This window comes from Lissotriton helveticus, chromosome 12 (genome assembly GCF_964261635.1).
Source record: "Lissotriton helveticus chromosome 12, aLisHel1.1, whole genome shotgun sequence".
Taxonomy (NCBI): Eukaryota; Metazoa; Chordata; class Amphibia; order Caudata; family Salamandridae; genus Lissotriton; species Lissotriton helveticus.
In genome coordinates, this window is record NC_136073.1 from 790,477,957 (window position 1) to 790,505,665 (window position 27,709).

At 47.5% G+C, this 27,709-nt stretch overlaps 1 protein-coding gene across 1 annotated transcript in view; it reads left to right on the forward strand.

The window, feature by feature from the left end:
* The window catches only part of UBAP2L (ubiquitin associated protein 2 like), a 775,602-nt gene that overhangs the window by 614,745 nt on the left and 133,148 nt on the right, over positions 1-27,709 (forward strand). The window contains exon 24 of the mRNA XM_078668896.1: positions 11,746-11,813. Coding sequence (XP_078525022.1) covers positions 11,746-11,813 — 68 coding nt within the window. The remainder of the gene's footprint in view (positions 1-11,745; positions 11,814-27,709) is intronic.

Genomic DNA, 27,709 nt, shown 5'->3' on the forward strand with positions numbered 1-27,709 from the left:
TGTCTCTGAAGGAAATCTAGCTCAATATCAGTCTGTTGGGGTTGTGGACCATTAAACTGATACTGAAAGCTTGCCTGCTGTCAATCAAGGGGAGGCTAGAGCAGGTTCTCACGCCCAACACCTCCACCATTTAGTATTGCACTAAACAAACAGAGCAGTCCTAATTTTTGTCCACTGAGTCAGTCTCTCTGGAGTTGTAGTGTCTTGGTATTTTCCTGATGGCGAACCACCTGGTGGGATCTAAAGCGGATGAGCGAAGTAGGTGGCATCTGCCAGATAATGAATGGTGACTACATTCAGAGGTGACTTAGGGCATTTCTGACAGTGGGGAGATTTATTTATTTCTCATTTATAAAGCGCTCTATCACCTGACAGGCATCCTGGCGCTGACATTAGAAAGTGCACGTTAAGAGTGATGCTACACAGGAAACAGGATGCTTTGGGGAAGAGCCACATTTTTTGTCTCATCCTGAAAGGGCGAAGATGCCTCAGTTGTCTCAGTTCTAGTGGGAGTTTATTCCATAATCTGGCGGCCGAGACACTGAAGGCTCTGCCACCTGATTTCATTTTGTTGAATCTTGGAATTTTAACCAGTCTGGCTGAGGAGGAGCGAAGGCTTCTCTCAGGTACATACCAGGCATACTTCCTCTGCATAGATACTGGTCCAGACCCGTGCAGGGCCTTAAACACTATGCAGAGGGATTTGATCTGAATTCTTTGCATTATCGGGAGCCAGTGCTGCTCCGCCAAGGCTGATGAGGAGGAACCTCTGAGCCTCCCCAAGGCTAACTTGGCTGCTGTTAACTGGATCCTCTGGAGTGGATCTATTAGATATCTCGGGGACTCCCAACAGGAGCGCATTACAATAATCCAATCTGCTTAATATAGTGCTTTGTACTACCAACCCTCGCGCGTGAGTAGGCAGCAGAGGAAAAATCTTCCGCAGAATGCTAATGATGGCGAAGCGGCTTCCCACAGGTTTGTTAACCTGTAACTCCAGCGTCAGTTTATCATTAAACATAATGCCCAGGTTTCGTACCTTCTCAACAGGCCTCAGTACAGTAGATGTAGCCAGGGGCCAAAAATGTATGGGCAACGCAGATGGAACCACCCCCACTGAGCAATAGAGAACCTTGGTTTTACCAGCGTTGAATTGGAATGAATTATCCCTCAACCACTGAGCTGTAGCACGCAGGCAGTCATGAAACACTTCCAGAGATGTTGACTGTTCTCCCTCTAAGGAGAGAATCTGTTGCGTGTCATCCGCATAATTTACAATGTTAATGTTATACACCCTTATGACCGCAATCAGGTGTTTCATGTAGATATTAAATAAGATCGGACTGATTGTAGAGCCCTGATGCACGCCATGCGTGATGTTAGTAAAGTCAGACTGGTAAGGAGGGAGGGCCACCACTTGCCTCCTCTCTGAAAGGAAGGATTGAAACCAGCTCAAGGCCAAGCCTGCCACTCCTACCTCCCTAAGCCTCCTCAGCAGGATAGCATGGTTGACCGTGTCGAACGCAGCAGACAGGTTAATCAGAATAAGAACTGCTGCTTGACCTCTGTCTGCACGTATCCGAAGCTCATCCATCACGGTCACCAAAGCAGTCTCAGTGCCATGAGCAGGCCGTGACTAGATATTCTCACCACCTTCAAGAGTGAACTGTGTCAAAGGCTTTGTGTTCATGTTTCTGCTCACTAGGAGTATATTGCCTCTGGAATGGAGCACAAGACCACTGTATGCCTTGCTGGTGCTGCCTCTCATTCCCCAATGTCTGAACCTAAGGAACGACCAAAACCAAGTCGTCCTATTGGCTCTATTGGTTGAGGAGACTGTGGTATCTGCAACATCTGGGCATGGACATCTGCCCTCTGATCAGACTACCACTGCAGTTTCCTCCACCCTAACTTGTCCAGTCTATACTTCCATGCATGGATTTTGACCGATGGCAGTTGAAAGCGCTTGGTCTGCTGCCTGCAGTGATGGGTGCCAACATCCCCGCCAGACGCCCTTCTAAAAGATTCCATTTATGCTGGCCTCTGAGATAGGTTTGTGGCCTGGTGTGGTATCTGCAAGATTGGCCTTTTACAAGCTCAGCTAACTGATGTTCCTTTGTTTTGTCTTTGACCCAGCAAGGGCTTGCAGTTGGCACTATGTAAGATTTGTCAGACCTTTTTAAATTTGCGGGCCAAACATAGTGGTTTAAATAACCTATTGTGATGTTTATGAAAGTTTGACACATTTCCTCCTAAAACTTTTGTAATGCCACAGTGGAACTTAAATTTGGTCTTGACATTTCTCATATGCACGCTCTTGGAGCTGATGCATAGCTGTTCGCTTTCGTCTCAAGACTTTCAAGCCTATCTTTGTCATTGCTATTGCTTCAGCTCATCGCATTAGTGTGCTGCAGCCACTGTGTGTGCAACTGTCCAAAACCTACTTTTTTCCAGACAAATAGGTTTTGGGAACTCTGGCAGCCTCCTTACCTAAAGTTAGGACACCTTTCCAGATCAGATAGTCTGCCACCATGTCTGAATTCTTTGCGCCACAATCTCCTTAAACAAGGAGCAGAGGCTCTTTCGGTTGGACCCGAAAAATTACTTTTTACATTGATTTTTACAATGAAAGTCCACGTGGTGTTGCTTGGTACAATATGCTTTTTGTGGGTTTCTCCAGATTGAAAGAAAGGTAAGTCTGTAGATAAAAGGTGCATGTCAAGGTGCATTGTCCTTTGCATCTAGATCTTGTATGCAGCCTTCAGAAGGTCTGAGAGTCCATTATACCAGGGCTGTTAACACTGTGTCTCCATGCTGTTTTTTATCATCGGGCAATCTATGACTTGGATGTTCTTGTGCACGCTCACAAAGCACTACTTTCTAGACAGATGAGTCTGGTAGAAAGGGCAATTCACCTGTTTAGTCCTGCAGTGTTAGAGTCCACTCCACAGACTCCACTTCAAACACACCTTTGGAATCTTTTCTAATGGTGAGAAATCTGCGCTTATAAGTATCAATCAGAAGAACAAGCTACTTAACTTTAGTAATGCTCTTTCCGGTTCATATTCTGCCTATCTGCATATTCCTCACTCCCCTCACACCTCCCTTTCTATACAGTGGTTTCTTTAACATCTGCAAGTTCCCAAATTAGGAATCAGTACCCTGGTTTCAACAACTGTTATTGTTCTGCAACTGAGGGTGCAGAAAGGGAAAACAAGCATCTGACGTCGGGATGGAGTGGTGGTGCTTATGCACCAGAGCTTTTGCTTGAAAAATATTCTAGATGCTGTCTGACGAGTATTCAAAGAAGAGGAGTCTGCAGTTCAAAGTATTAACCAGAAAAAAGAATTACGAAGGAAAGTAGCTTTTTTAGATTTCAACGTTTGAATTTTTCTTTGGGGAGGAAATGTGTACGATTGCCTCTTGTTTATCCAATGATTAATATACTTTATAATTTAGACATTTATTTTTTATAAGAGTTCGTACTAGAGAAGAATGAACAAAAGCTAAAGTTACTGTTGAAGGGGTTGAATCTAACTTGCTAAGCTGATGTTTCAGGATTAATTGCTTAAAATTCGGTCACTAATATTTTAGCTTGGTCCTCTATTGTCTGGATTTCATACTCTGCCTCAAATACTCAATCTGAAAGATACACATAGTGATAGATTCCTTACCTTAGAATTACCCTAGGCGTCAGACTGGATCTGGAAAGCTTTCGTCAGCAGTACCCCTGCGCGACGGAAGGTGGTGTTGTGAAGCTCCGTGTCCGTCGCTGGCATCGCGCAGCTACTTGGACGCCGCCCTCGCACGCTGACGTCAGTTCTTTCTTTTTCCACGCCATCAAGCGCAGGTCCGGAGAGATTAGTACCCCCAAGTCATTTTTGACTGTTTTTAAGGCTTTTTGTCTCGGTTTTTCCGAGTTGATCATAGAGATGCCTGGTTTCAAGTCTTGCATGGACTGTCGTGTCTGTCATCTGCCTGGGGCGCGACCACAACCCCAAGTTGTGCTCAGACTGCCAGGCCATGGCGCCGAAGACTTTGCGGGGGATTCAGAAAAGGGGGTGATGATGAACAGTGTCTGAATTAAGCAGACCACTCTTACCCAGTCCAAAGATCAGGGCTTGATCCATCACTGTTTTTTAGCTCACTGCACCATCCCAGCTCAGAACCTGGCTATAGGCAAATTAGTCTGATCCTGTCCCAGTGCATGATGGGAACAGGGCAAACCAAACTACCAAGCCAATTCTTATACTGGGAAGGAAACAAGCTTCCGGGGACCGGTTTCTGGCATTTCAGCCGTCGTCGGCCCGGCTTGCTTGAATCCTGATGGTGCAATGAGCAAGGGACTCACATCTGAGTATACCCTTCCACGCTTATGGTGGACAAAATGATTCAAGAGTTCGTACTAGAGAGGAATGAACAAAAACTAAAGTTACTGTTGAAGGGGTTGAATCTAACTTGCAAAGCTGATGTTTCAGGATTAATTGCTTAAAATTCGGTCACTAATATTTTAGCTTGGTCCTCTATTGTCTGGATTTCATACTCTGCCTCAAATACTCAATCTGAAAGATACACATAGTGATAGATTTCTTACCTTAGAATTACCCCTAGGCGTCAGACGTCAGACTGGATCTGGAAAGCTTTCGTCAGCAGTACCCCTGCGCGACGGAAGGTGGTGTTGTGAAGCTCCGTGTCCGTCGCTGGCATCGCGCAGCTACTTAGACGCCGCCCTCGCACGCTGACGTCAGTTCTTTCTTTTTCCACGCCATCAAGCGCAGGTCCGGAGAGAGTAGTACCCCCAAGTCATTTTTTGACTGTTTTTAAGGCTTTTTGTCTCGGTTTTTCCGAGTTGATCATAGAGATGCCCGGTTTCAAGTCTTGCATGGACTGTCGTGTCTCATCTGCCTGGGGCGCGACCACAACCCCAAGTTGTGCTCAGACTGCCAGGCCATGGCGCCGAAGACTTTGCGGGAGTGGTCCCGAAAGTTGCTGGGTCCGGGTCCCGTGAGTGGTCGAGGGACAGGTCACTGAGCCATTACAATTGTTCTTCTGGATCGAAGTCTTCACACTCTGGGTCAGGTAAGGCAAAGCACAAGAAGTCAAAGAACCGTCATCGCTCAACGAATTCCCCTCGTCTGTTGCGGCTGAGGGTGCAGGTGATGCCTCCCCGCAGCTCCGGCAGAGCCTACGGTGTCACTGTCAGCCTGTCCACCCTTCCTGGGTCTGTCGGTGACTCCAGCCCAGCTGCAAGACTTTGTCAGCCAGGGTGCGCCTTTAGCACCGCCGGCCCGACTGCGGGTCCTCGTTTTTCACTGTCAGAGGCTCCAGTCTCGCTGTCTGCAGTGGCGCCACAGGGCCCCCAAGGATCCAGGCCTGGATCCCGGTTGACCTAGTTACATCTCCACTGATGTCGACCCGGCCGGCACCACCTCCGACGTGGCACCGGACGCTGCCGCCCCCGGTTTCAGCCCGACATGTACCCGGAACGGCGTCGCTCGACACCGATGGGGCCTTTCTTCCCCTGTCCAGCCTCCATATTTTCGGCCTGTACATCAGCCTGAGGAGGAAGGGGGGGGGCATGGGACCGGTCTGAGGACCCTCCCACAGCTCAGTGCGAGTATAACCCGGACTGGGCAGAGGAACTGGGGCATGCCAGCGGTCTTGACACCTCTCCTAACCTTGGCATGCTCAATCCACCTACCGTGGCTACGGAGGAGGGTGCAAGTTGTGCAGTGGTGGTGCATAGGGCTTCGGAGGCCCTCAACCTCTACTCCCTTCTGTGGCCGTCAGGACTAACCTCCTGACAGAAGTGCTTCAGCCGGCGGTTACCTTTGCGGAGCCACTACTGCCTTTCAATGAGGTACATTCTGACGTTCCTTTGGGCTCCTGGTCCAGGCACAATACAGGGGCTCTTGTGGATAGGAACGTGGCCTGACTCTATTGCCCGGCCGACCCCATTTTCCTCTCCCAACATCCCACCCCTGAGCTCGGTCGTCCAAGCCTCAACGTCTCAGAGCGCATTCCCTGCCGCACCCTCGGACAGGGAATCCAAAAGACTGGAACAATTTGGGAAGATTTTTTCTTCTGCCAGTTCAGGGCTGTGATCTGTGAACACTGCATGCCTCTTGGACCGTTACTCCCACTCTGTGTGGGATACGGTGACGCAAGTGCTGCCTCAGTGTACAGAGGAGGCGCCGGACAGTGCTCTCGAAGGCTATTGCTAAGGGAAGAGATGCAGTCAAGTTCACAATGTGATGTGGCCTTGACACTTCCGACTAGCTGGGCAGAGCGATTTTCAGACAGTGGCGCTCTGCCGCCACGCCTTGCTGAGGACTACTGGCTTTTTGGGGGGATGTCCAGAACACCCTGACTGACATGCCCTTTTTTGGCATTTGCCTTTTTTGGAAACGAGGCAGATAGGGCGTTGGAGCGTTTTAAGGACTCACGGACTGCAGCCAGGTCTTTGGACCTGTTGGCAACTTGCCCTCCTCTGCCTTCTGCTTTTCACTCCTTTTGTGGCACCAGAAGGGGCGCCCCAGCACGTTGACTTCAGGGCCACAGGCTGCAGCAGCAGCACCTGATTCCCTCTCAGAAGCTCCTCATCGGAGCGGTTCTTGGCATGACGTAGTTTTGGGCCAATCCTCCCGAACTGCGAGTCCAGGATATTCAGGCTATGATTCCGATCTTTCGGCCTCTATCCTTGGTTTCGGTCAGGATGACCCTGAGGCTGCTGGTCACTCATGCCAGATGGCATATGCGGGCTCTGCAGTGGGACCTGAAGTTCCAGTGGGCGCAGCATCAGGGGAACCAGTCAGATTACGTCCAGATCTCGGAGGGCACTACACAGCAGCTGCAGTGGTGGCTCATGAACAGACATTGGGTCAAGGGTAGATCCCGCTCCCTTCCCCAACCGGAGCACACAGTGGTGACGGACGTGTCCCTCCTGGGATGGAGGGCCATATGGGAGAGGCGGAGATCAAAGGCCTCTGGTCTCTAGCGGAGTCAAAGCTCTATAATCAGCCTTTTGGTGCTTCGGGCAATCGGACTTGCACTGAAGGCATTCCCTCTGTCAAAGAGAAATGGTGCAGGTGTTCAGACAACACCTCCGTTGTTTGGTACTGCAAAACAGGGCGGGGTGGGGTCGTGGACCCTATGTCGGGAGGCTCTGCGCCTCTGAACATGGCTGGAACTGCAGGGCATTTCCCTGGTGGTTCAACACCTGGCAGGTTCACTGAATGCCAGGGCGGACACTCAGCCGCAGGTGCATGATGGATCACAAATAACGTCTTCACTCTGACGTGGCGCAATGTCTCTTTCAACAGTGGGAAGAGCCTTGGTTAGATCTATTCGCCAATGAAGAGAACATGCAATGTCAGCAGTTCTGCACGTTGGAATTTCCAAGGCGGGACTTGCTAGGCGACGCTTTTCGACGCAAGTGAAGTTGCGGTCTCTTGTACGGCTTTCCGCCTATACCACTTCTACCCATAGTGCTGAAGATCAGGCGCGATCGGGCCCAAGCCATTCTTGTACCTCTGGACAGGGCTCGAAGAGTATGGTATCCCAAACTACTCTGTATCAATCCCCGATCTGACTGCCTCTTCGGGAGGATCTTCTGTCGCAGCAGCAGGGGACGGTCCTTAACCCGAACCTGTCCAGCCTCCACCTCTTTGCATGGAGAATGAGCGGTGGCAGTTGATTCCTTTTGACTTGCCTACTGAAGTCTATGATGTCATTCTGGCAGCCAGGCGTCCCTCCACTAAGTTGGTATACGCCTGCCGGTGGAACAAATTTGTGGCATGGTGCACAGCAAAGGCTGTGGGTCCCCTTTCTGCCCCTCTTTCAGAAGTGCTTATGTTTCTTCTTTCCTTGTCCCAGCAGGGCTCTGCTGTGGGCACTATCAAGGGCTACCTTTCTGCTATTTCGGCCTTTCTCAGGCTCCCTGATCAGCCCTCTCTTTTCATGTCCCCTGTTGTAAATAGATTTCTCAAAGGCATTATTCATCTTTTCCCTCCTATTCCTTTCGTAATGCCTCAGTGGGACTTGAATCTGGTTCTTACATATCTAATGTGTGCTTCCTTTGAAGCCTCTGCACAACTGTCCTCTTAGTCAGCTGACATTGAAGACAGCTTTCCTGGTTTCCATCACCTCTCCCAGGAGAGTGAGTGAGCTCCAGGCTCTTTCTTGTTAGCCTCTTTTTCTATCTGTCCATCTGGACACGGTTGTGCTCAGGACACATCCATCCTTTCTGCCAAAGGTTGTCACTGCCTTTCACATCGGGCAGACCATCACTTTGCTCACCTTCTTTCCGCCTCCTTATAGAAAGGAAGAGATGCTCCACCATCTGGACCCAAAACGTGTGCTCTCGTTTTACTTGAAACGCACACAACAGTTCGGGATGGATGATCAGCTCTTTTTTGGCCACGTTCCTGCCAAAAAAGGTCGGGCCGTACACATCCCCCGATGGGTCTTGTGTATTAAAGCCTGTTATTCTCTGTCTAAAAAGGAAGCTCCGTTGGGGCTGCGCGCCCATTCCACCAGGGCGACTGCAGCCACTACAGCATTGGAACATGGTGTCCCCCTTCAAGACATCTGTCGGACAGCTACGTGGGCCTCGCTGCACACTTTTACTGGGCACTACTGCCTGGACAGCCAAGTCCAGAGAGACTGCTTCTTTGGCCGTTTTGTTCTCTGAGACTTCCTGGTGTGATCTTGGTTTGCAGACCCACCACCGGGGTTGGTATCGTTGGGATATCTATTCTACGGTAAGGTATCTTATCACTGTGTTTCTTTCAGATGAACAAGTTACCTTCGTAATGATATATCTGTAAGAAACATTTGTATGGATAGATTAACTAACGCCCCACCCATCCTCCCCGTTCTGCAAACTTATTTCTAGGGTTAAGGTCATCCCTTTCAGGGCCCTAGTTTCAAGGCACCAGTGGTCAGTATCTTGCATGGCTCTGCGTTTTTTGGCACGGAAAAACGTGTACAGAACTGACAGCGAGCGAAGGCGGCATCAAAGTAGCTGCCGCAATGTCATCTCGGCGACCACGATGCCAACGACGGACGCGGAGCCGCACAACACCACCTTCCGACACGCAGGGGTACCGCTGACAAACTTTCCGGAACCAGTCTGGTGCCTTGGGGTAATTCTAAGGTAAGTAATATATCACTACTAATGTTTCTTACAGATATATAGTTACCGAAGGTAAGTATCTTGTTCGATAATTCACTATCAACCAGGCTAAATTGTGAAACAATTTGAACATTTAATCTTTTAACACCAAGCTTTTCTTACCTGAGAAATAGTGATACTTAAATTATTTTGTTAGCACCTCCAACAAAGCCATCCATTCACACCTCCCTAAACATGTTTTTTGTGTGAAACCTATTAGGAAAACCATCTGACCTTAGTGTTTTTTTTTTAGCATTTCTAGCAAGTTTGTCTGAAAACTACTTATCTGATTGGATTCATTTAATACTTATTCAGAGGATTCTTGCATTGGAGTTTTATTTTGTGAAAGATGTCTCCCTCTTCATATGTTTGGATTCTAAATGATATGACAGTGCCATCTTCTGATTTTTTTTTCAGATTTATCCCACAAGTGTGCTGTTATTTTGCATTGCTTACTGTACACAGTTGACTAGTGTACAGTGGTATGAAATTTCAATGTGTAGATTGATTCTGAGGTATGACTTTTGTGAACGTATTGAACTAGTTTGGGAAAGAATTCCTTTTCAAGTTATGATTTAGTTCCTTCCTGCCTCTCTAGCAATAGTTGGGTGACTTTTAATAAGAACCTATGTTAGATTGGGTGGCTGGCGCAGTATTTCATTTTTCCACCCCAGTTTTGCTTGAACGTAACAACTGATTGAGCTAAGTTGTGAAAACTCTAGGTACTGTCTTACAACCAGGTTTTTTTCTGTTACTTTGATTTAGGCATTTCTGAATTCTCTCTTTAGGTATTTGTGGTACACAATCAAATAGACGATGTAGCAATGGTGACCATTATCTTGACTCCATGGCTGGGAAAATGAGAGATTGGGATTTTCCTAAGATGTGGCTCCAGGTAAATAAGTAAAGGTTGGAGGTTACACTTCAAGTATAAAAAATAAAATATAAATGAAATGCTTGAAGTATCCCCGGACACTGGTAATAACGTAGTCTGCCTTGCACTCCAGCCTTTGTTTCTTTTTGTCCACTATGCCCTTTTAGACCAGCCACATACAAATCAGACTTGGTTCAGCTCCATTGTGGACAATCCAACCTCGAACTGCAAGGCCAGGTGTGACTTGTGTGGTAGGCTGTATAGGTAAGAGCCTCAGATCTAGGATTCATCTGTTTGTTTTCTTGATATTTTTGTTTTATTTGTATGCGGCATAGAATACAGGTTATGGCTCTATATCCCTACAGATCACAGTAGTTGGCTAGTTTGTCTATGAACATCTAGAAGTTTGTGATAACAGCTGTCGACTGAACCAAGTCTAAAAAATGTTTAATCTTGTACAGATACTTGAGGAGAATGAATTATTGCTTTTACTAACATATTTCTGTGCTTCATTCTATTGCAATCTTATTTGATATGTATACCATTAATAGAAGTGAAACCTGTAGGTGTCCATGCTCATACTAACCCAATGCAGGAGCAATAGAAATGCCCCAATGTTTGTTCTGTGTCCAGTCTGAAAAGAAGCTGCACCACAGTGATGAGGCAAAAAAACGTCTGAGATAGCTTTTCCTGCCTTGTGATGGTAGGTTCCTCTTGTAGCAGGACAAATACTTTTTTGCATATGGCTGGTCTCTCTCTGTAGTGTGTGCAGAATCAACAATGGCCTATATGTGGACTAGTGTATTTACCCATGGCTAATTGCAGGTATTTGCCAATCAGTTTTGTTTTTCTAATTTTAACTGTGGCAACCTTTAGCTCTGGTGTTGGCATTATTAAACTAATTGTGTTGCCAGTAAAGAAATTCCACTGATGAAGGCAAAACAAATAGGAGGCACCAGCACAACAAATAGGAGGCACCAGCAAAGCAAATTAGCTGCACTTCATCTTCAAGTCCCCAATATCTTAGCATTTCATTACAATAAACTAAATGTATTCTTGAAAATACCTGTTATTGTACTAGATGCATCGCTTTTTATTAATTGTTTTCAGAAATGCTTCAAGTAGGGATTGTGAGAATCTTTCAGAATCATTCCTGATAAACAGGGCAGCTCAGCGTTTCTTTAGTTGGATTTTATTTTGACATTTTTAAAGTAGCAAACTCCTAGATTCTTCTTAAAATGCAGTATTCCACAATATATTCTGTAAATTCTCTCTGGTTAGACCTGTTTATTGTTTTAATTAATTTATGTTAAGAATTATTCTTTTGATACATGATGGTGTGAATGAGTAGACCGTATCCAAGAGGGAATTTACTTGCCAGTAACGTTGGTTCTCTTTGGTACTCCCATCTTCACTGATTACCAACTCTCCAACCTCCTTACTGTATCATTGGAACTGCATGATAGTCATCTCTGATGGGGAACTGAAGGAGGTAGTAAGTAACACCAAACATTTTGGAAATTGACATTTGTTCAACCTGTGCACTATGGTACAATGGCTTTCTGGTGCAAGGCTAAAGTCATGGTCTTTAAATATGACTGGGCTATTCAAGATGTTGGTAATCTGTAAGGAGATAAAGTACCCAAATAAAATCATCGTTACTGGTAAGTAACTTCTCTTTTGTCTCGTCCCCCAGGTGTGTCGGTCACTTCCAGTAACACCGGAGTGCCAGACATCTCTGGCTCAGTTTACTCCAAAACTCAGGTATGTTTTTCAACATCCCAATGTTTTTTTGTCTGGGTGTGTGTATAATTGATAATTTAACAGTGAATATACTTTGGTTGTATTTCTAATTAGGTGCTTGCAAGTGAGTTACTAGTGTAGGAGACCAGTAAATTCATAGTGCATGTCTGAACAAAACTGTTAAGGCACATAACTAAGTAGGTTGTTGAGTGGTTTGGATGTAAGCGACAGTAATTGGGCCCTAGATATCAAATGGAGAGAGATTGGTAGAGGCAGTCTATTGTAAACCCAGAATTAGCAGATGGGCAGTGCAGGTTGGGAAGGGGGGGTTTATTTAAAATAGACCAGAATATCAGCCCCGGCAAAAAATATACCATGCACCTTCAAAATAGCCGTGGTCTAGTCTACTCAATAACTTTGAGACTTTATAATGCTATCGCCCATGTTGCTTTGCAGAGTGAATGGACCAGATTTTCTTACCCAGATGAGCGAATTTAGGATGATAACTACCTAGCAGTGGAGATAACTGAGCTAGGTAGCCAATTCCCTGATCCATTTGCTTGCACATTTAAGAGTTGCACATGAGACTACATTTAAATGCTCTTAAACATCCAAGTGAAGGCTGCCAGTTTTGTGGTACTCGTGAGGTAGTCCGTGTAAAGGAGCTATCAGGGTGGTTCCAGTTTTGGGTTTATTTGGCGCTGAGGCTTTTTACATTTGGGTATCAAATAGTTTGTTTGTTCCAGGTGGCGGTTTGACAGTGTCACTATAAAGGGGCCAGTGGGGTATGTTCTTATAGGAAAGGTGCTAGTTGAAAAAGTTTGGCACACTGCAGTAGTTAATGTTCTATAGTATACTGCCCTCAAGTGCTGCCTTTTTCAAAGATTCACGTGTTTCAATTATTGTCTCTTGCATAAATGGTCTCATATATAGCTGTTAGAGACATAAGCTTAATATATTAGCCAATGTAACCTATCCATGTTATTGTCCGGGCCTTTTGACTTTTGAGAGCTGAGAATAAAACACCATGCCCTGGTGTCAATCTGCTGATTAATTGTTAGTAATTTGTATATAGTTGACATTTCGCTTCCTAAAGGACAAGAGCACAAGTGAAATAGCGTAATCCTTCAAGCATTGTATGGCACAAAATTCACTTAAATGGAATTGAATTATGCTAAACTGTCATCAAAGACAGAGCATAGTAAAACTGAAAATTATGGTCAAGTACTTTGTGCCCTTTTTCCATCTTTATGACCAGTGTGGAATCTTGCACTAATATAAGATAGTTTCCTTTCTTTCGTCATTTACATGTTTTTTCACTGCACAATTTAAAGTGCTTCTTGTGTCGCAATTTTCTTGAGTTGCAAGTGGCATCTCTGCTTAAGCTACTGTAGTAGCATCCTGCTTAGTCTCACGAAAGGTGATTAAGAGGAGCCAGGTGATCCAAAAGTATGATGGTGTGCAAATCCCTGTTAAGTTGAGAAATGCCCAGCCATTAATTATCTGGAATTGCTGCCCATATAGCTGTGCTTTTTAAATGTAAGAGGATTGTCCACACAGTACATCCTGAGAAAGGTCCTCTATTTTCGCATAAAAGTTTTCAATAAGCACCTACTGGAACTTTACGATTATTACAGTTGGCTCCTGGTACTTCCTTGAATAAGTAATACTGCAACCAAAGTCTGCGTTGGGCTCATCTGCCAAGGCACTTCAGAAATGTTCTGACCACTTGCAGTTCAGATGAGGGAAACCAGCTTTTCTCTTAAATAACTAGTCTCATTCATCACTGCAGAAGTGAGACTTATACACATGGGCATACAGGCCTTTCACTGCACGAGAAAGGCAGATGATGCCCTAAACTACAGTATCCCAATTGATAAGGGTAACTTATGAATAGGGAGTTCACAATCTCTTAAATGATGGGCACTTTTGTCCTTCATGAGGAATCTTCCAAGAGTGCTGATGCTTCATCTAGAAAAATTGTCCAGGACAATATCATCCTCAAATACAAGTGGGAGACTTCACCAGACCAATAGGATAGACTGTAAAAATCTGACCGATTTCTAGCCTCAGATTTCTTGCCATAGAAATATGCACAGGCGTTAAACTGGATCCGGGAATATTTTATGTAAGCTATACCCCTGCGTGCCAGTATGTGATGTTGCTTGGTCCCGCAAAGTTTAGTCTGCACCAAAAGTGATGTGCGCGATGGCTATAGTGTCCACCCCAGCGCACTGATGTCAGTTATTTTTTTTCTTCACCAGTCAGTGCAGATCCGGAGAGAGTTATAACCAGTCATTTTTGACTGACCCATGTCAACTTTTTGTCAGTTTTTTTCCATATCTTTTCTCCTAGACTTGCTAAGTTAGCCAGCTGCAAGCCTGGCTGCGCCTATCACCGACATATGTCAGTGACCGAACCGCATCTTCTTTGCCCCTGGTGCCTCGATCGTGACCACCACATTAAGACTTGCGCTGACTGCCATGCCATGCACTCAAAGGCCTTGAGGGAGCTGTCCCTCAAGCTCCTTGTCCCTCAACCAGTCAAGAAGAAGGTCCTGGGATCGGTCACAGAGCTCTAGATCCTTGTTGCACTTGTAGTCATCTGGCAAGTTGCACAAAAAGAAAAGCAAGAAGTTGAAGAGGTTTCCAACTTGACCTAGTCTGTCAAAGCAAACCCCAAAGGAATTAGACACAGAATACTCAAAATGCTCTTTTGTGGTAGTGTGGGCGGGTAGTTTGGCTTATCAGAGGGAAGTGCTAAGCATTTATTGCATACATAAAGGCAGTAAATGACACATGCGATAAAGAAATCGGACACCAGTATATAAAAACAGGTACTTTTATATGAATTTAGATACCAAGATCACCGGAATCATGCAAGTACTTTTCAAGTTATTAATTTTTACTGTTTTCTAACATTGACAGGCAAAAAGACTTAACCTAACCTAAAAAGGTCCTTGCAGAGCGGAGAGGATGGGTGGGCATTAAGAAATCTGTGTTCTGATAGATACATCTGCCGTGTGGATACCTCACCTTGTGAATATCCCCCTGCGTCAGCAACATTCGGAAATTCTTTTCGTAGCTTCGCGCCGACGTGGACTCGGACGTCATAGAGGCACGGCATCGCTCGCGACTCCGCTGACGTCACCGACGCCTATATTAGGCCCACGCCGGCATGATGCCATTAGTTCCCTTTTTTCCGCGTCGTCGACGCTAACGGTTTTCTGGGATCATCTGTAGCCTTTGCTGTAACTTTGTTACTTGTTATTTTTCTAGTCTCTTTGTCTTCTCTCTTTCGACATGACCTCGAAGAAGACCGGGTTTAAAGCCTGCGGAGAATGTGGCAAGATACTGTCCATTACAGATCCACATGAATGCTCTTTGTGGTGTCTGAGCTCCGACCACGACGTTGAGGACTGCCAGTCCTGCAGGAAGATGACACCAAAGGCCCTCCGGGAAAGAGAGGCAAAACTTCTTGTTGCCAAATTTAAAGAAGGAAAGGAGATGAAGAAGAAATCAAGGTCGTGGACTCGACGCTCAAAGTCAAGGTCTCGATCGAGGTCGCGATTGGATTCGTCCTCGGCCCATGCTTCAAGATCTTCAAAAAAGAAGCATAAAAAGAGAACCCATGAATCCCGACATCGATCGAGGAAGGAGTCGGGTTCCAAGCCGAAGTCGCAAGTGAAGCTGGTCGAGAAGGTGGTAGTATCTTCGGCTTCGGAAGAACAGGATGCCGAAGTTGAGGCGTCGCATGCGAATTCGCCGAGTTCGCCGAAGCAGAAAGCGGTTCCATCTCCGGACCCTTCCCATCCTTCAGGTCGGGAGGATGAAGGTGAGGAGGTTGGTGAGGGAGGGTCTCAGCTGCCCGAAGGTCATACGACTCCAGTGCACCAGCCCGAAGAGGAGGTCGAGGTCGTTTCGACTCCACGCCCTCAAGAGCAACCTGGGGGTTTGTCCAGGTCAGGATCCTACGCATTTCCTGAATGCGATGTTCGGAATTTATTCAAGGGCTATGTATCCCTCTGGGGCTCCTGCTGGTCCCATGGGTCCGATGGCATATGGTCTGGGTGTTCCTCAATCCTGTGCACCTGCGCCCTTTATGCCGGCTCCGACGCCGCATTGGCATTATCCGACTCCGGTGAGGCCTTTGACTCCGAAGCCATCGACGCCGAGATCGATGACTCCGATTCCTTCGACGCCAGTTCCATCAACTTTGATGCCGAACCCTGAGCGACGTCGTGGATCTCTTCCTCGTCCGACGTCTGGTTCGACGCCGGCTCCGTCTGAGTCGATTGCAGATCCGACGGCTTCGAATGTGAAGCAAAGATCAAGGCGTGAAGCCCAGAGGTTGATGGAGGAAGAAAGATATCGAGAGGAGAATCTGGAAGAGGGCGAACTACAGGAGTCTGAGGACCCTTTTGAGGACCTGACTGTAGCTGGTGGCCTAGAACTGTCACCTGAATGGGACCTTGTTTCGGTTTCTGATGAGCCCTCAAAGGATGTGACGCCTTATGTGGTGATAAAGAAGGCTGCAAGTTTGTTGAACATTGCTCTACCAACTGCAGAATTTAAATCTAATCTGCTCACAGAGGTCCTTCACTCTCCTTCATCAGTGACTGAACCGTTGCTACCTTTTAATGATGCCTTAAAGGATCCAATTTTAGAGATTTGGAAAAATCCTGTATCAGCTCCTGCTGTATCTAGGGCTGTAGCCAGGAGGTATAGGGCAGCTCCTGAAGACCTGGAATCTTTAACCTCTCATCCTCTGCCGGAGAGTTTGGTGGTGCAGGCTGCCTGTTCCAAAAGATCTACGGGTGCATTTCCGCATGTCCCAGCAGAAAAGGAGTCGAGAAAGCAGGATCAGGCTGCTAAAAAGGTTTTCTTCTCCTCCCAGTATGGCTTTGAAGTCCACAAACGCAACCTGCTTGATGGGACGTTATATCCACGCTCTTATGGACACTGTGAAACAGTTGGTGCCCAAGATACCGGAGGAGGATAGAAAAGACTTCCAAGAGGTAATCTCTGATACTCAAGCTGCAGCAAGGCAGGTTATTCAAAGTGGATTGGACATTGCGGACTCTGTGGCGAGGGTCATGGGTTCTTCTGTAGCGACAAGAAGAGCTGCGTGGCTGAAGTCAAGTGAGTTTTCCACAGATGTCCAGGCCGCATTAATGGATGTTCCATTTGACGGGTCTGGATTGTTTGGAAAAAAAGCAGACGCTGCTTTGGAACGCTTTAAAGACAGCAGGGCGACAGCAAAGTCGTTGGGCCTTCAGACCAGGGGCACTTTTGGAAGACGTTCAAGAGGATTTAGCAGATCTTCTTTTCGAACCTATAAGTCAACCCAGCAGCAGCCACAGCAGCAGCAAAACACATTATACAGATCTTATAGAGGCAAGCAAAGGGCCCGAGCTCGGGCCGTCACGCTTCCTCCTCTTCCTCCTCTCAGCCCCCAGCCACCGCAGCAAAGCAGCCCTAGATCCGCCATTCCGGATCATGTGGGTCCAGTGGGGGGTCGGCTTACCCATTTCCTACGAGATTGGGAATTGATTACATCGGATCTTTATGTTCTCAATCTTGTGGGGAATGGGTATTCTCTTCCCTTTCGGGAATTTCCCCCGAACTATCCTCCTTGCCAAGGTTATTGTTCGGAGGACCACCTGCTTCTCCTGCAGGAAGAAGTCCTGGCACTGTTTCGAAAAGATGCGATAGAGGTGGTTCCAGAGCAGGAAAGGGGTCAGGGGTGCTACTCCCGGTATTTCCTGATCTCCAAAAAGGATGGCAGGCTTCGGCCAATTCTGGATCTCAGGATCTTGAACCTTTACCTGAAACAGGAAAAGTTCAAGATCCTCACTCTTGCACAGGTTCTTCAAGCGCTGCTAGAAGACTGGATGGTGTCGATCGACTTGCAGGATGCGTATTTTCATATTCCCATCTTGAAGTCACACAGAAAGTATCTCGTTTTACGGTTGGGTCGCAACACTACCAGTTTGCGGTCCTTCCGTTTGGTCTTACTACCGCGCCTCGAGTCTTCACCAAGGTGATGGCAGTGGTGGCAGCACATCTCAGGAGGTCGGGGATACCTGTATTTCCGTATCTGGACGACTGGCTGATCAAAGCGGAGTCGCCGGAGAAGGTGCTCCATCATCTGCAAGAGACAACTCAGTTGTTGCACAAGTTGGGTTTTTCGATAAATGTACCCAAGTCTCACCTGGTGCCCTCCCAGCGCAACCTGTTCATAGGTGCAGTGCTGGACACTACTGTTTGTCGTGCATTCCCTCCACCTCAAAGGATTCGCGACATTCAGGAAATTATTCCTTTGTTCTACAATGGAGCGGTCGTTCCAGTCCTGAAGGTTCTTCGCCTGCTCGGTCTGATGGCTTCTTGCATTTTGTTGGTCAACCATGCACGCTGGCACATGAGGGCACTCCAGTGGTGCCTCCGCAGGCAGTGGTATCGGCACAACGGAGATCTCAGGGAGTCAGTGAGGATCTCCAGAGAAACTGCAGCGGATCTGTCTTGGTGGAGCGTGGAAGGCAATCTGTCGCAAGGAAAGCCTTTTCAACTTCCTCCATCGGTGGCCACGGTAATAACGGATGCATCCACTCTCGGGTGGGGTGCTCATCTGGGGGATCTTGAGGTCAAGGGTCTTTGGTCTCCAGAGGAAAGGTTGCTTCACATCAACCTTCTGGAATTGCGGGCGATACGTTTGGCACTCAAGGCCTTCCTCCCTTCCCTTCACGGTGTGTCAGTGCAAGTCCTGACGGACAACACGACCACGATGTGGTACATCAACAAGCAGGGAGGAGTGGGGTCGCAGTGTCTCTGCAGAGAGGCTCTACGTCTCTGGTCCTGGGTTCAGGACCATCAGATTTGTCTGATTGCAAATCATCTGGCCGGAGTTCAGAACGTTCGTGCAGACAGTCTCAGTCGGCAGTTCTCTGCCGACCACGAGTGGAGGCTTCATCTGGAGGTAGTTCGTCACGTCTTTCGGACGTGGGGGACTCCTCAGGTGGGCCTTTTTGCCACTCAAGAGAATGCTCACTGCCCGTTATTCTGCAGTCTCCAGTACCCGATGCAAGGAGCCTTCGGGGACGCGTTTCAGTTGAGTTGGAGCTCGCAACTCCTTTACGCGTTTCCTCCCATACCTTTGATTCCTCGGGTTCTGAGGAAAATTCGCCAAGACCGGATTGGCAGAGAAGGGTGTGGTACTCTGACCTTCTCCACCTCTCCTCTCACCCGCCGCTCCGTCTCCCTCACAGGGCAGATCTCCTCTCCACAGATGGAGGGGCAGGTTCTACACCCCCACCTCCAGACCTTACACCTTCACACCTGGAGATTGAATGGGGCAACCTGAGTTCTTTTCTCTCCCTCCTGACGTGGTGGATGTCATCTTGTCAGCCAGGCTTGACTCCACTAAGTCCATCTATTCTTATAGGTGGTCAAAATTTGTCGCTTGGTGTGGGGAGAAATCTATAGACCCTTTGAGAGCCCATTTGTCTGATGTTCTCCAGTTTGCCCTTTCTCTGGCGCAACAGGGGCTTGCTGTTGCCACAGTGAAGGGCTCTTTCAGCGCTGTCGGCATTTCTCTGTTTGCCTGACCAGCCATCTCTTTTTAAATCTCCTGTGGTTTTAAGGTTTTTGAAGGGCCTCACGAATAAGTTCCCTCCTACTCCTTTTATTGTGCCTCAGTGGGACTTAAATCTTGTTTTGACCTTTCTGATGGGTGCTCCTTTTGAGCCTCTTCACAAATGTCCTATGAGGCTTTTGACTCTTAAGACAGTTTTCCTCGTTGCAATAACCTCTGCAAGGAGGGTAAGTGAGCTTCAAGCTCTTAGTTCCAAGCCCCCTTTCTTGTCCATTCATGCTGATCGAATTGTTCTTAGGACCAGGGCTGCTTTTCTGCCTAAGGTGGTGACTCCTTTCCACCTTGGTCAATCTGTTACCCTCCCTACTTTTTATCCTCCCCCACACCCTTCCAAGGAGGAGGAGAGATTACACCGTCTGGACCCCAAGAGGGCGGTGTCTTTTTATCTGGACAGATCTAAAGACTGTCGGTTGGATGACCAGCTCTTCATTGGCTTTGCTGGCTGCAAGAGAGGAAGAGCGGTCCATAAGAGAACTTTATCGAGATGGATCGTCCTCTGTATAAAGATCTGCTACTCTTTGGCCGGTAAGGAACCACCAGGGGGTATAAGGGATCATTCTACAAGAGCGAAGTCGTCAACCTCTGCTTTGGCTAGAGGTGTTCCTGTAGAGGATATTTGTAGGGCGGCAACTTGGTCTTCCCTCCACACTTTCGCGAAGCATTACTGCTTGGATTCCGAGGTGAGAAGGGACGGTCACTTTGCACGCTCTGTTCTCCAGGATTTCTTGGTCTAGAAGAGTGGACACCCTCCTCCGGGAGTGGGGACTGCTGTGGGACTCTATTCACAAGGTGAGGAATCCACACGGCAGATGTATCTATCAGAAGAACAAGTTACTTACCTTCGATAACGCTTTTTCTGGTAGATACAATATCTGCCTGTGGATTCCTCACTGACCCACCCGCCTCCCCGTTGTCCACTCTTCTATGCCAGTGTTTCTATTATGTATTTATTTTATTTTCAAATGTTTTATTGCATTTGCTTCACACTGTTACCTTGATATTTGTACTGCGTATACTGTGTATATGTCTACTGTCATTGGTCCGTCCGTGTGCCTCGAAGGCAGGGAAAAAAGGGCGGAACTGATGTCATCACGCCGGCGTGGGCCTAATATAGGCGTCGGTGACGTCAGCGGAGTCGCGAGCGATGCCGTGCCTCTATGACGTCCGAGTCAACGTCGGCGCGAAGCTACGAAAAGAATTTCCGAATGTTGCTGACGCAGGGGGATATTCACAAGGTGAGGAATCCACAGGCAGATATTGTATCTACCAGAAACAGCGTTACCGAAGGTAAGTAACTTGTTCATCTGATAGAGGCATATAGCCGCTCGCTGATTGAAAGCGCTCATACCTTGGATTGTGGAGGTTCTTCTTACTTGCTGACTTTCTGTGGGTCACTGCTGTTTGGTGTCTAAATCGGGACAGAGCCACTGTACCACCGGGATTACGTGACTGCGAGGACCAGCATTCCCATTTGTTACCAGCTGGTGCCTCTTCCCGTAATCAGCCCGCCTGCCTGCAGCCTTAAAACGTCTCGCGGCCCCCGCTTCGCGGGAGCCGCTCGCTGATTGAAAGCGCTCATACATTGGACTGTGGAGGTTCTTCTTACTTGCTGACTTTCTGTGGGTCACTGCCGTTTGGTGTCTAAATCGGGACAGAGCCACTATACCACCGGGATTACGGGACTGCGAGGACCAACATTCCCAGTTGTTACCAGCTGGTGCCTCTTCCCGTAATCAACCCGCCTTCCTGCTCTACATAATCAGGCTCCTCCCACGCAGCACGGGATGCGCGCGGGCGAAGTCCGGGCCGTCTACTGCCGAAAGAGGCGGGTCAGGGCTAACCCTCTTAGGTCGGGACTAAGATTTTAAGAAGTAAGATCCATTTACTGACTGCTATATTGACTTTAACATGGATACATTTTGTTCAAGTTAGTTATATGTATACTTAATAGGCGCTATACATCTCTATTAACAGTCATAGCATTTGTAAAATGACCACAAAAGCAGGTAATCAAAGAAAGATCCCAGTAGGAGGAACACTTAAGGGGACTCTAGATCAGTTCCTGACACGAGCTACTACGGCCATAGAACGCGAGATCGTTCGGGCAGAGCGCCGCCTATCTCTAGAATCTATATGTAACAAACGCTCTTCACTGGGATTAATTGAATTAGCCTTGACACCACCTGCATGTGGGGATGAAAAGGATCCAAGTAATATCTTGAGTACTTCGCCATGCATGGTTCATGATACCGCTAGGGCCCAGAGTAGAGAAACTACACGTGAAGACTTGAGTATAGAGCCCTGCTTGGAAATTATATCCGAAGAGTTTTTTAGGTTTAACACCAACCTTAAAAACTAAAGATAGCTTGCAATCAATCCAGCATGGTCAGGGCCCATCTTCTAAAAGGAAACGTGGGGGAGTTAGACATAGGGGTAGATCAGCGACAGCTGCAAAAATACATATAAGTCCTCCTAAGAGTAGTATTCGAACCCCAAAAACTAAGGCAGACCTACCTCCACAAAGGCCCCTACAAACTCAACCTCATGATCTATTGGGCAAAATCGAACTATTAGTGAAATCTTTGATTTTGCCGTTGGTTGAAAGAGTGAAAAGAATAGGGGAGAAAGTGGGGACCATAGAGGAAGCAATTAAGTCTAATACAGTACTCATTAAGAAACTAGTGAATTACTCACAATTCCAGATCCCCACACAGAATAAAACGGGCAAAACTAGCGAGGCGATTAAAACTATTAATCCAAGTGAGCCGACCCCTCTGATATTACCATCATTAAATTTACAGGACCCATTACCGACCTCTAGAAACGCTCTATCATATACTGAGACAGGTAATGCAGGGCAGATAACTAAAGAAATAAGTACAGATAAGGAAGGCAGGAACCTAGCTAGACCCAAGAGATCTCAACCTCGCATTGATCTACCCCCAGAGGCAGCTCCTTATGTTAGTGTTCTGTCTGGGGTGCCGGAACTAGCGAATGGAGTAGTAGAAGGGTACCAAGAGCTAATAAATAAAGTAATTTTTTGGCTACGTAAAAATAGACCACTCCCACCGAACATCAATGGGGACATTCTTCATGTTAGGCGAGTGGGATGGTTGGGACACAGGCCAAAGGACGTTCCAGGTGATCTGGTTATTGTTAACTTCAAGGATAGATGTGTGATTCTTATCTCCAATCTTCTCAACCTCAAAGAGATGGATGTATATCCACGTGGGATCTGGGCTATTTTTAGCCCAGACCCCCACGCATCCCGTTTGGGAGACAAATAAGAAACCCCTATTTAGGAAGACCGCTAGGTCCTAGCCTAAATTGCTATAGTGTTCCAACCTTCAACCGGTTTGATATATTTTCAGGTTTGGAAGCCGTTGACTGACTTACCAGGGATACTTTGAAGCCTAATAGAAATTTAACTCCATCAGAAAGCCTGTTTAAAGGGGTACAAATGATAGTAAGTGTGCCCTATGAGGGGCTGACCGAGTTATATCATGCTGTACAGGACCCACTAGAGAAAGGTCTTCGGAAAGAGGGGGGAACTATTAAATTTTGCACCTGAAGCTTTGATAGATAATGTTGGACAAGTTGAAATATTGAGAAATACAGCTATAGAGGGTGATCTGGCAAGGGGAAGGGCGCCTGCCGTAACTAATATTGCTGGGGATTCTATTAGTACCACTGAAAATGGGGAACTGTGCCGCTTCATGTTTTGGAATGTCTCAGGTTTAAAATCAAAATTGCATAACACCTCATGGGAAAATATTACAAATATGTATGACATTCTAGGATTCCAGGAGACATGGGTAACAGAGACCCTACATCTCAGTGGGTACAAAACCATCTTTACTCCAGCTGTGGGGGGGTTACACGGCAGGGCTAAGGGAGGTTTGTGCTTATACTTGTCAAATCAGCTTAAATATGAGAAAGCACAATTACTATCCCACAATTGTTACTACCAACTGGTTAAGATAGGGATCAATAAGGCGGCTTGTGTTATAATTGTTAATTTTTACAATAACATCCCAGTTATTGATATTTCAGCAACGGTAAAAAAGTTGGGTGCTGATTTAAAACATGAAATGGATATATCCAAGAATGAAGTTTCGGTCATTGGCGAGGGGGGGGGGGGGGGGATTTTAACTGTGCTCTATGTAGGCGGGGCCAATAAGGCATCTGTGGTATCATGCTGGACCAGGATACTACTTTAACACATTTTGAACATTCCATATGTGGGGACTCCTTGAATGACATCCTGTTCTCCTGTGATCTGGGTTACGCAAATGAAATTAGTCAAATAGAGACCTCTTTTGCTCCGACCTTTATCGGTAGGGGTGCGTCCACTACAATTGATTTTATTCTATTCTCTGTTAGGTATGGACGCCAGATTAAAACTTTTAAGACTCTTAATATCGCGCTTAGCGATCATCGACCATTGACTATGGAGTTCGTAAACCCATTTTGTGATTTAGTTGGAGAGCAGTTATCAAGGCAATTTGTCCCAGATGTAATGCTTGGTAGACAAAATGGTTACTCTCTTAAGTGGAGTAAACTGGCCCCAGAAAAATTCTTACACAAATTAATGACAAAATGTTTTAACAGTGTCCTGATCTTTCTGGATGGGGATGCTGATAGCCAGAAAAAAATTGAACACTTTTATACCATAACTTTATGTATCAATGATTGTTTATGGGTTGAATTAAAGAATCGTAGAGAAATAAAAAGGAGTTGGTTTGATCAATCCTGCACAAAGGCACTTTCGGAGACTCTGCGCGACCCCCCATTGTTGAGAGGGTTGCGGAAAATTTATGAGGCGCTGAAACAGAAAGGCTGCAATAAAAAGAGACGCCTGGGAGACACTGTGCGAGGCCTCGGACAGTAGAGATTCAGCTGCCTCCTGGAAAGCAGTGAATGCTCCTTTCCTATATGACAATACTGTCCATCAGGATTCAAGCAAGCCGGGCCGAAGACGGCTGTAATGCCAGAAACCGGTCCCCGGAAGCTTGTTTCCTTTCCAGTAAAGAATTGGCTTGGTAGTTTGGTCTGCCCTGTTCCCATGATGCACTGGGCCAGGGTCAGACTAATTTGCATGTAGCCAGGTTCTGAGCTGGGATGGTGGTGAGCTAAAAAACGGTGATGGATCAAGCCCTGATCTTTTGACTGGGTAGGAGTGTTCTGCTTAATTCAGATACTCTGTCCATCACCACCCCCTTTCTGAATCGTTTTGGCCACCATAAGTGTGGAAGGGTATGCTCAGATGTGAGTCCCTTGCTCACTGCACCATCAGGATTCAAGCAAGCCGGGCCGAAGACGGCTGTAATGCCAGAAACCGGTCCCCGGAAGCTTGTTTCCTTTCCAGTAAAGAATTGGCTTGGTAGTTTGGTCTGCCCTGTTCCCATGATGCACTGGGCCAGGGTCAGACTAATTTGCATGTAGCCAGGTTCTGAGCTGGGATGGTGCAGTGAGCTAAAAAACGGTGATGGATCAAGCCCTGATCTTTTGACTGGGTAGGAGTGTTCTGCTTAATTCAGATACTCTGTCCATCACCACCCCCTTTATGAATCGTTTTGGCCACCATAAGTGTGGAAGGGTATGCTCAGATGTGTGTCCCTTGCTCACTGCACCATCAGGATTCAAGCAAGCCGGGCCGAAGACGGCTGTAATGCCAGAAACCGGTCCCCGGAAGCTTGTTTCCTTTCCGGTAAAGAATTGGCTTGGTAGTTTGGTCTGCCCTGTTCCCATGATGCACTGGGCCAGGGTCAGACTAATTTGCATGTAGCCAGGTTCTGAGCTGGGATGGTGCAGTGAGCTAAAAAACGGTGATGGATCAAGCCCTGATCTTTTGACTGGGTAGGAGTGTTCTGCTTAATTCAGATACTCTGTCCATCACCACCCCCTTTATGAATCGAAGATATGATAATCAGCGATTTGCAATATGGTTTCCAGAAAGGGGTATGAACGATAGAGCAAGGCCTACATTTATTTATTTTACAACAGAAATATACCAGGGCAAAGGGAGAACGCATATACTTTACATTCGTTGACTTAACGTCAGCGTTTGACTGCGTTTCTCACAGTAAACTATGGACGATACTAGAAACCTTGGCGGTGGAAGAAACTATTAGTTCGAGGCATGTGGGCTGCTAAATTCATATCTATTGCATAGATCGCCGCCTAGTGTTGGGTCCGGATGATTGCACATTGTTGTCCTGGAAGAGTCTTCGAAGTATCACGAGATAGGTGGCTCCTCCCCTGGACTACAGTGCGCATGGGCATCGACTCCATCCCCAGATTGTTTTTTTCCGCCATTGGGTTCGGATGTGATTTCGACGTCTCCTTGTCGGAATCGATAAACTTATTTCTTTAAGGCCAAAAGGCCTTCGTTAACCCGTTGGTATTGTTCGCGTCCGGGCTCGTGTTCCATCCGACTCTTCGAGTCGGACTTCTGCGGAGTCGATAACTCTTAGGACAACAAGGCCCTGTCGTCGCAGCAAGACCCCGACGAACTTACCATGGAACGAAGTCCGTTCAAGCGCTGCCCCGTGTGTGGGTCCAAGTACCCACATATCGACGTGCATCCGGTCTGTAACAAATGCCTCTCGCCGGACCACAACGAGGAGAACTGTATGGCCTGCTCCAAATTCAGGTCAAAGAAGACGCTGAAGCTTCGGCGCGCCTCGAGGCCCAGCGAGAGGCTCCGGCACCCGATGACATCTTCAACGAGCCCGAGGCAGAAGGCACAAGCCATCATCTGCAGATTTCACCACCGTCGACGGAGGTCGAGGCCGATCCCGGAGAACCCGTCGAGGGCCAGGACCTTGAATACATCGAGGAGGTAGGGGACGACGAAGAAGTTTATGGGGCCTTGGAAGATAGCTCGGAGGAAGAGCTATGCCCCGAAAGTTACATGACTCAGGCTCAGGTCACGGGATCGCCATACAGCCTTACCCACGACCCTGCACCGCTATCCCCGGCCCCACCTTCTGGCCCGGCCACGGACTCAACAGCGGAGACGCCATTGCGCGTATCGAAACCGAAACCTTCGGATTCGACAACATCAAAGATGGCCGACGTACCATCGAAACCGAAACCTTCGGATTCGACAACACCAAAGATGGCCGCCGTACCATCTCAACTGCCGACGGCTGCTACGTCATCGACTCTGGCGCCCTCCAGCACTCAGAAGTCGAAGAAGACTGTCGAGCCGACACCGCCACAAAAGGTGGCCAAGGACCCGTCCTCAAAAACGGTCGTCCAACACGTGTCGAGCGCGGTTACTCCGGTAAAGTCCACTAAGACTGTTCAAAGTCCTTCGGACGCGACTGCGGCGCCGACAGGCACACGCCCGATCGAGGCACAGTCGACAAAGGGACACGACCCGAGGTCCGGAGGCCCTACGCATCGGCACAAAGACGCCGGATCGAAAGCAACGCCATCGGCGCATAAGCCTGCAAAGGAGGCACGGACCATTGCAGCCGAAGATGCGTCGGCGGACACCTCGTCGACACCAAGGGCCTCCGATAGTGACGGACATGGGGCATCAGTTACCAAACCCTCCGCTTCCTTCACTAAGCAGGTCACTGACTCCCTCAAACGTATTCGGGAGAAGACTTTGACGTCCACCACTCACACGCCGTCGGCTCCGAAACTGGTTGACGCACCTGCGAAGCCTTCAAGCAAGCTTCTCTACACACTGCCGCCAAAGGTGGCACCGAAGGCATTTGCACCAAGATCGGTGCCAAAGATCACTGAACCGTCAGACCCTTCGACGCTAGGTGACCGGTTGGATCGACGTCAAGCTTCAGAGGAACAATCTGAGCATTACATCAATGCCGAAACTGGGAAATTGACGCTCTATAAGAGAAAGATCACTTCCCAGCCATTGGAATCCTATGTCATTCCACTAAAGAAGAAAAGGCCGGCACAGGACATTCCTGCCCTTGTTGAACCTCTTCAGCCTCCACCAAGGAGGAGCCCATCACCTTCCCCCACCCAGTCAGGGGGAGAGGAAGATTACCAGGATGACCAGTACAATTTTCCAGCTGACAATGACCCTGATGAACAACAGGACTCGTATGACGACACTGGTGATCAGGGCGGCCATCAGGTGGTACAAGACCCACAGGTTTTTGGTGCACGTACATCCCCAACTGAGGATTCTGCGGCATTTAATGCCTTGATAGAGCGGGCAGCTGCAAATCATAATGTGGACATGCATGCAGACCCGGTGGAAGTAGATTTTTTGTTTGACACTTTCT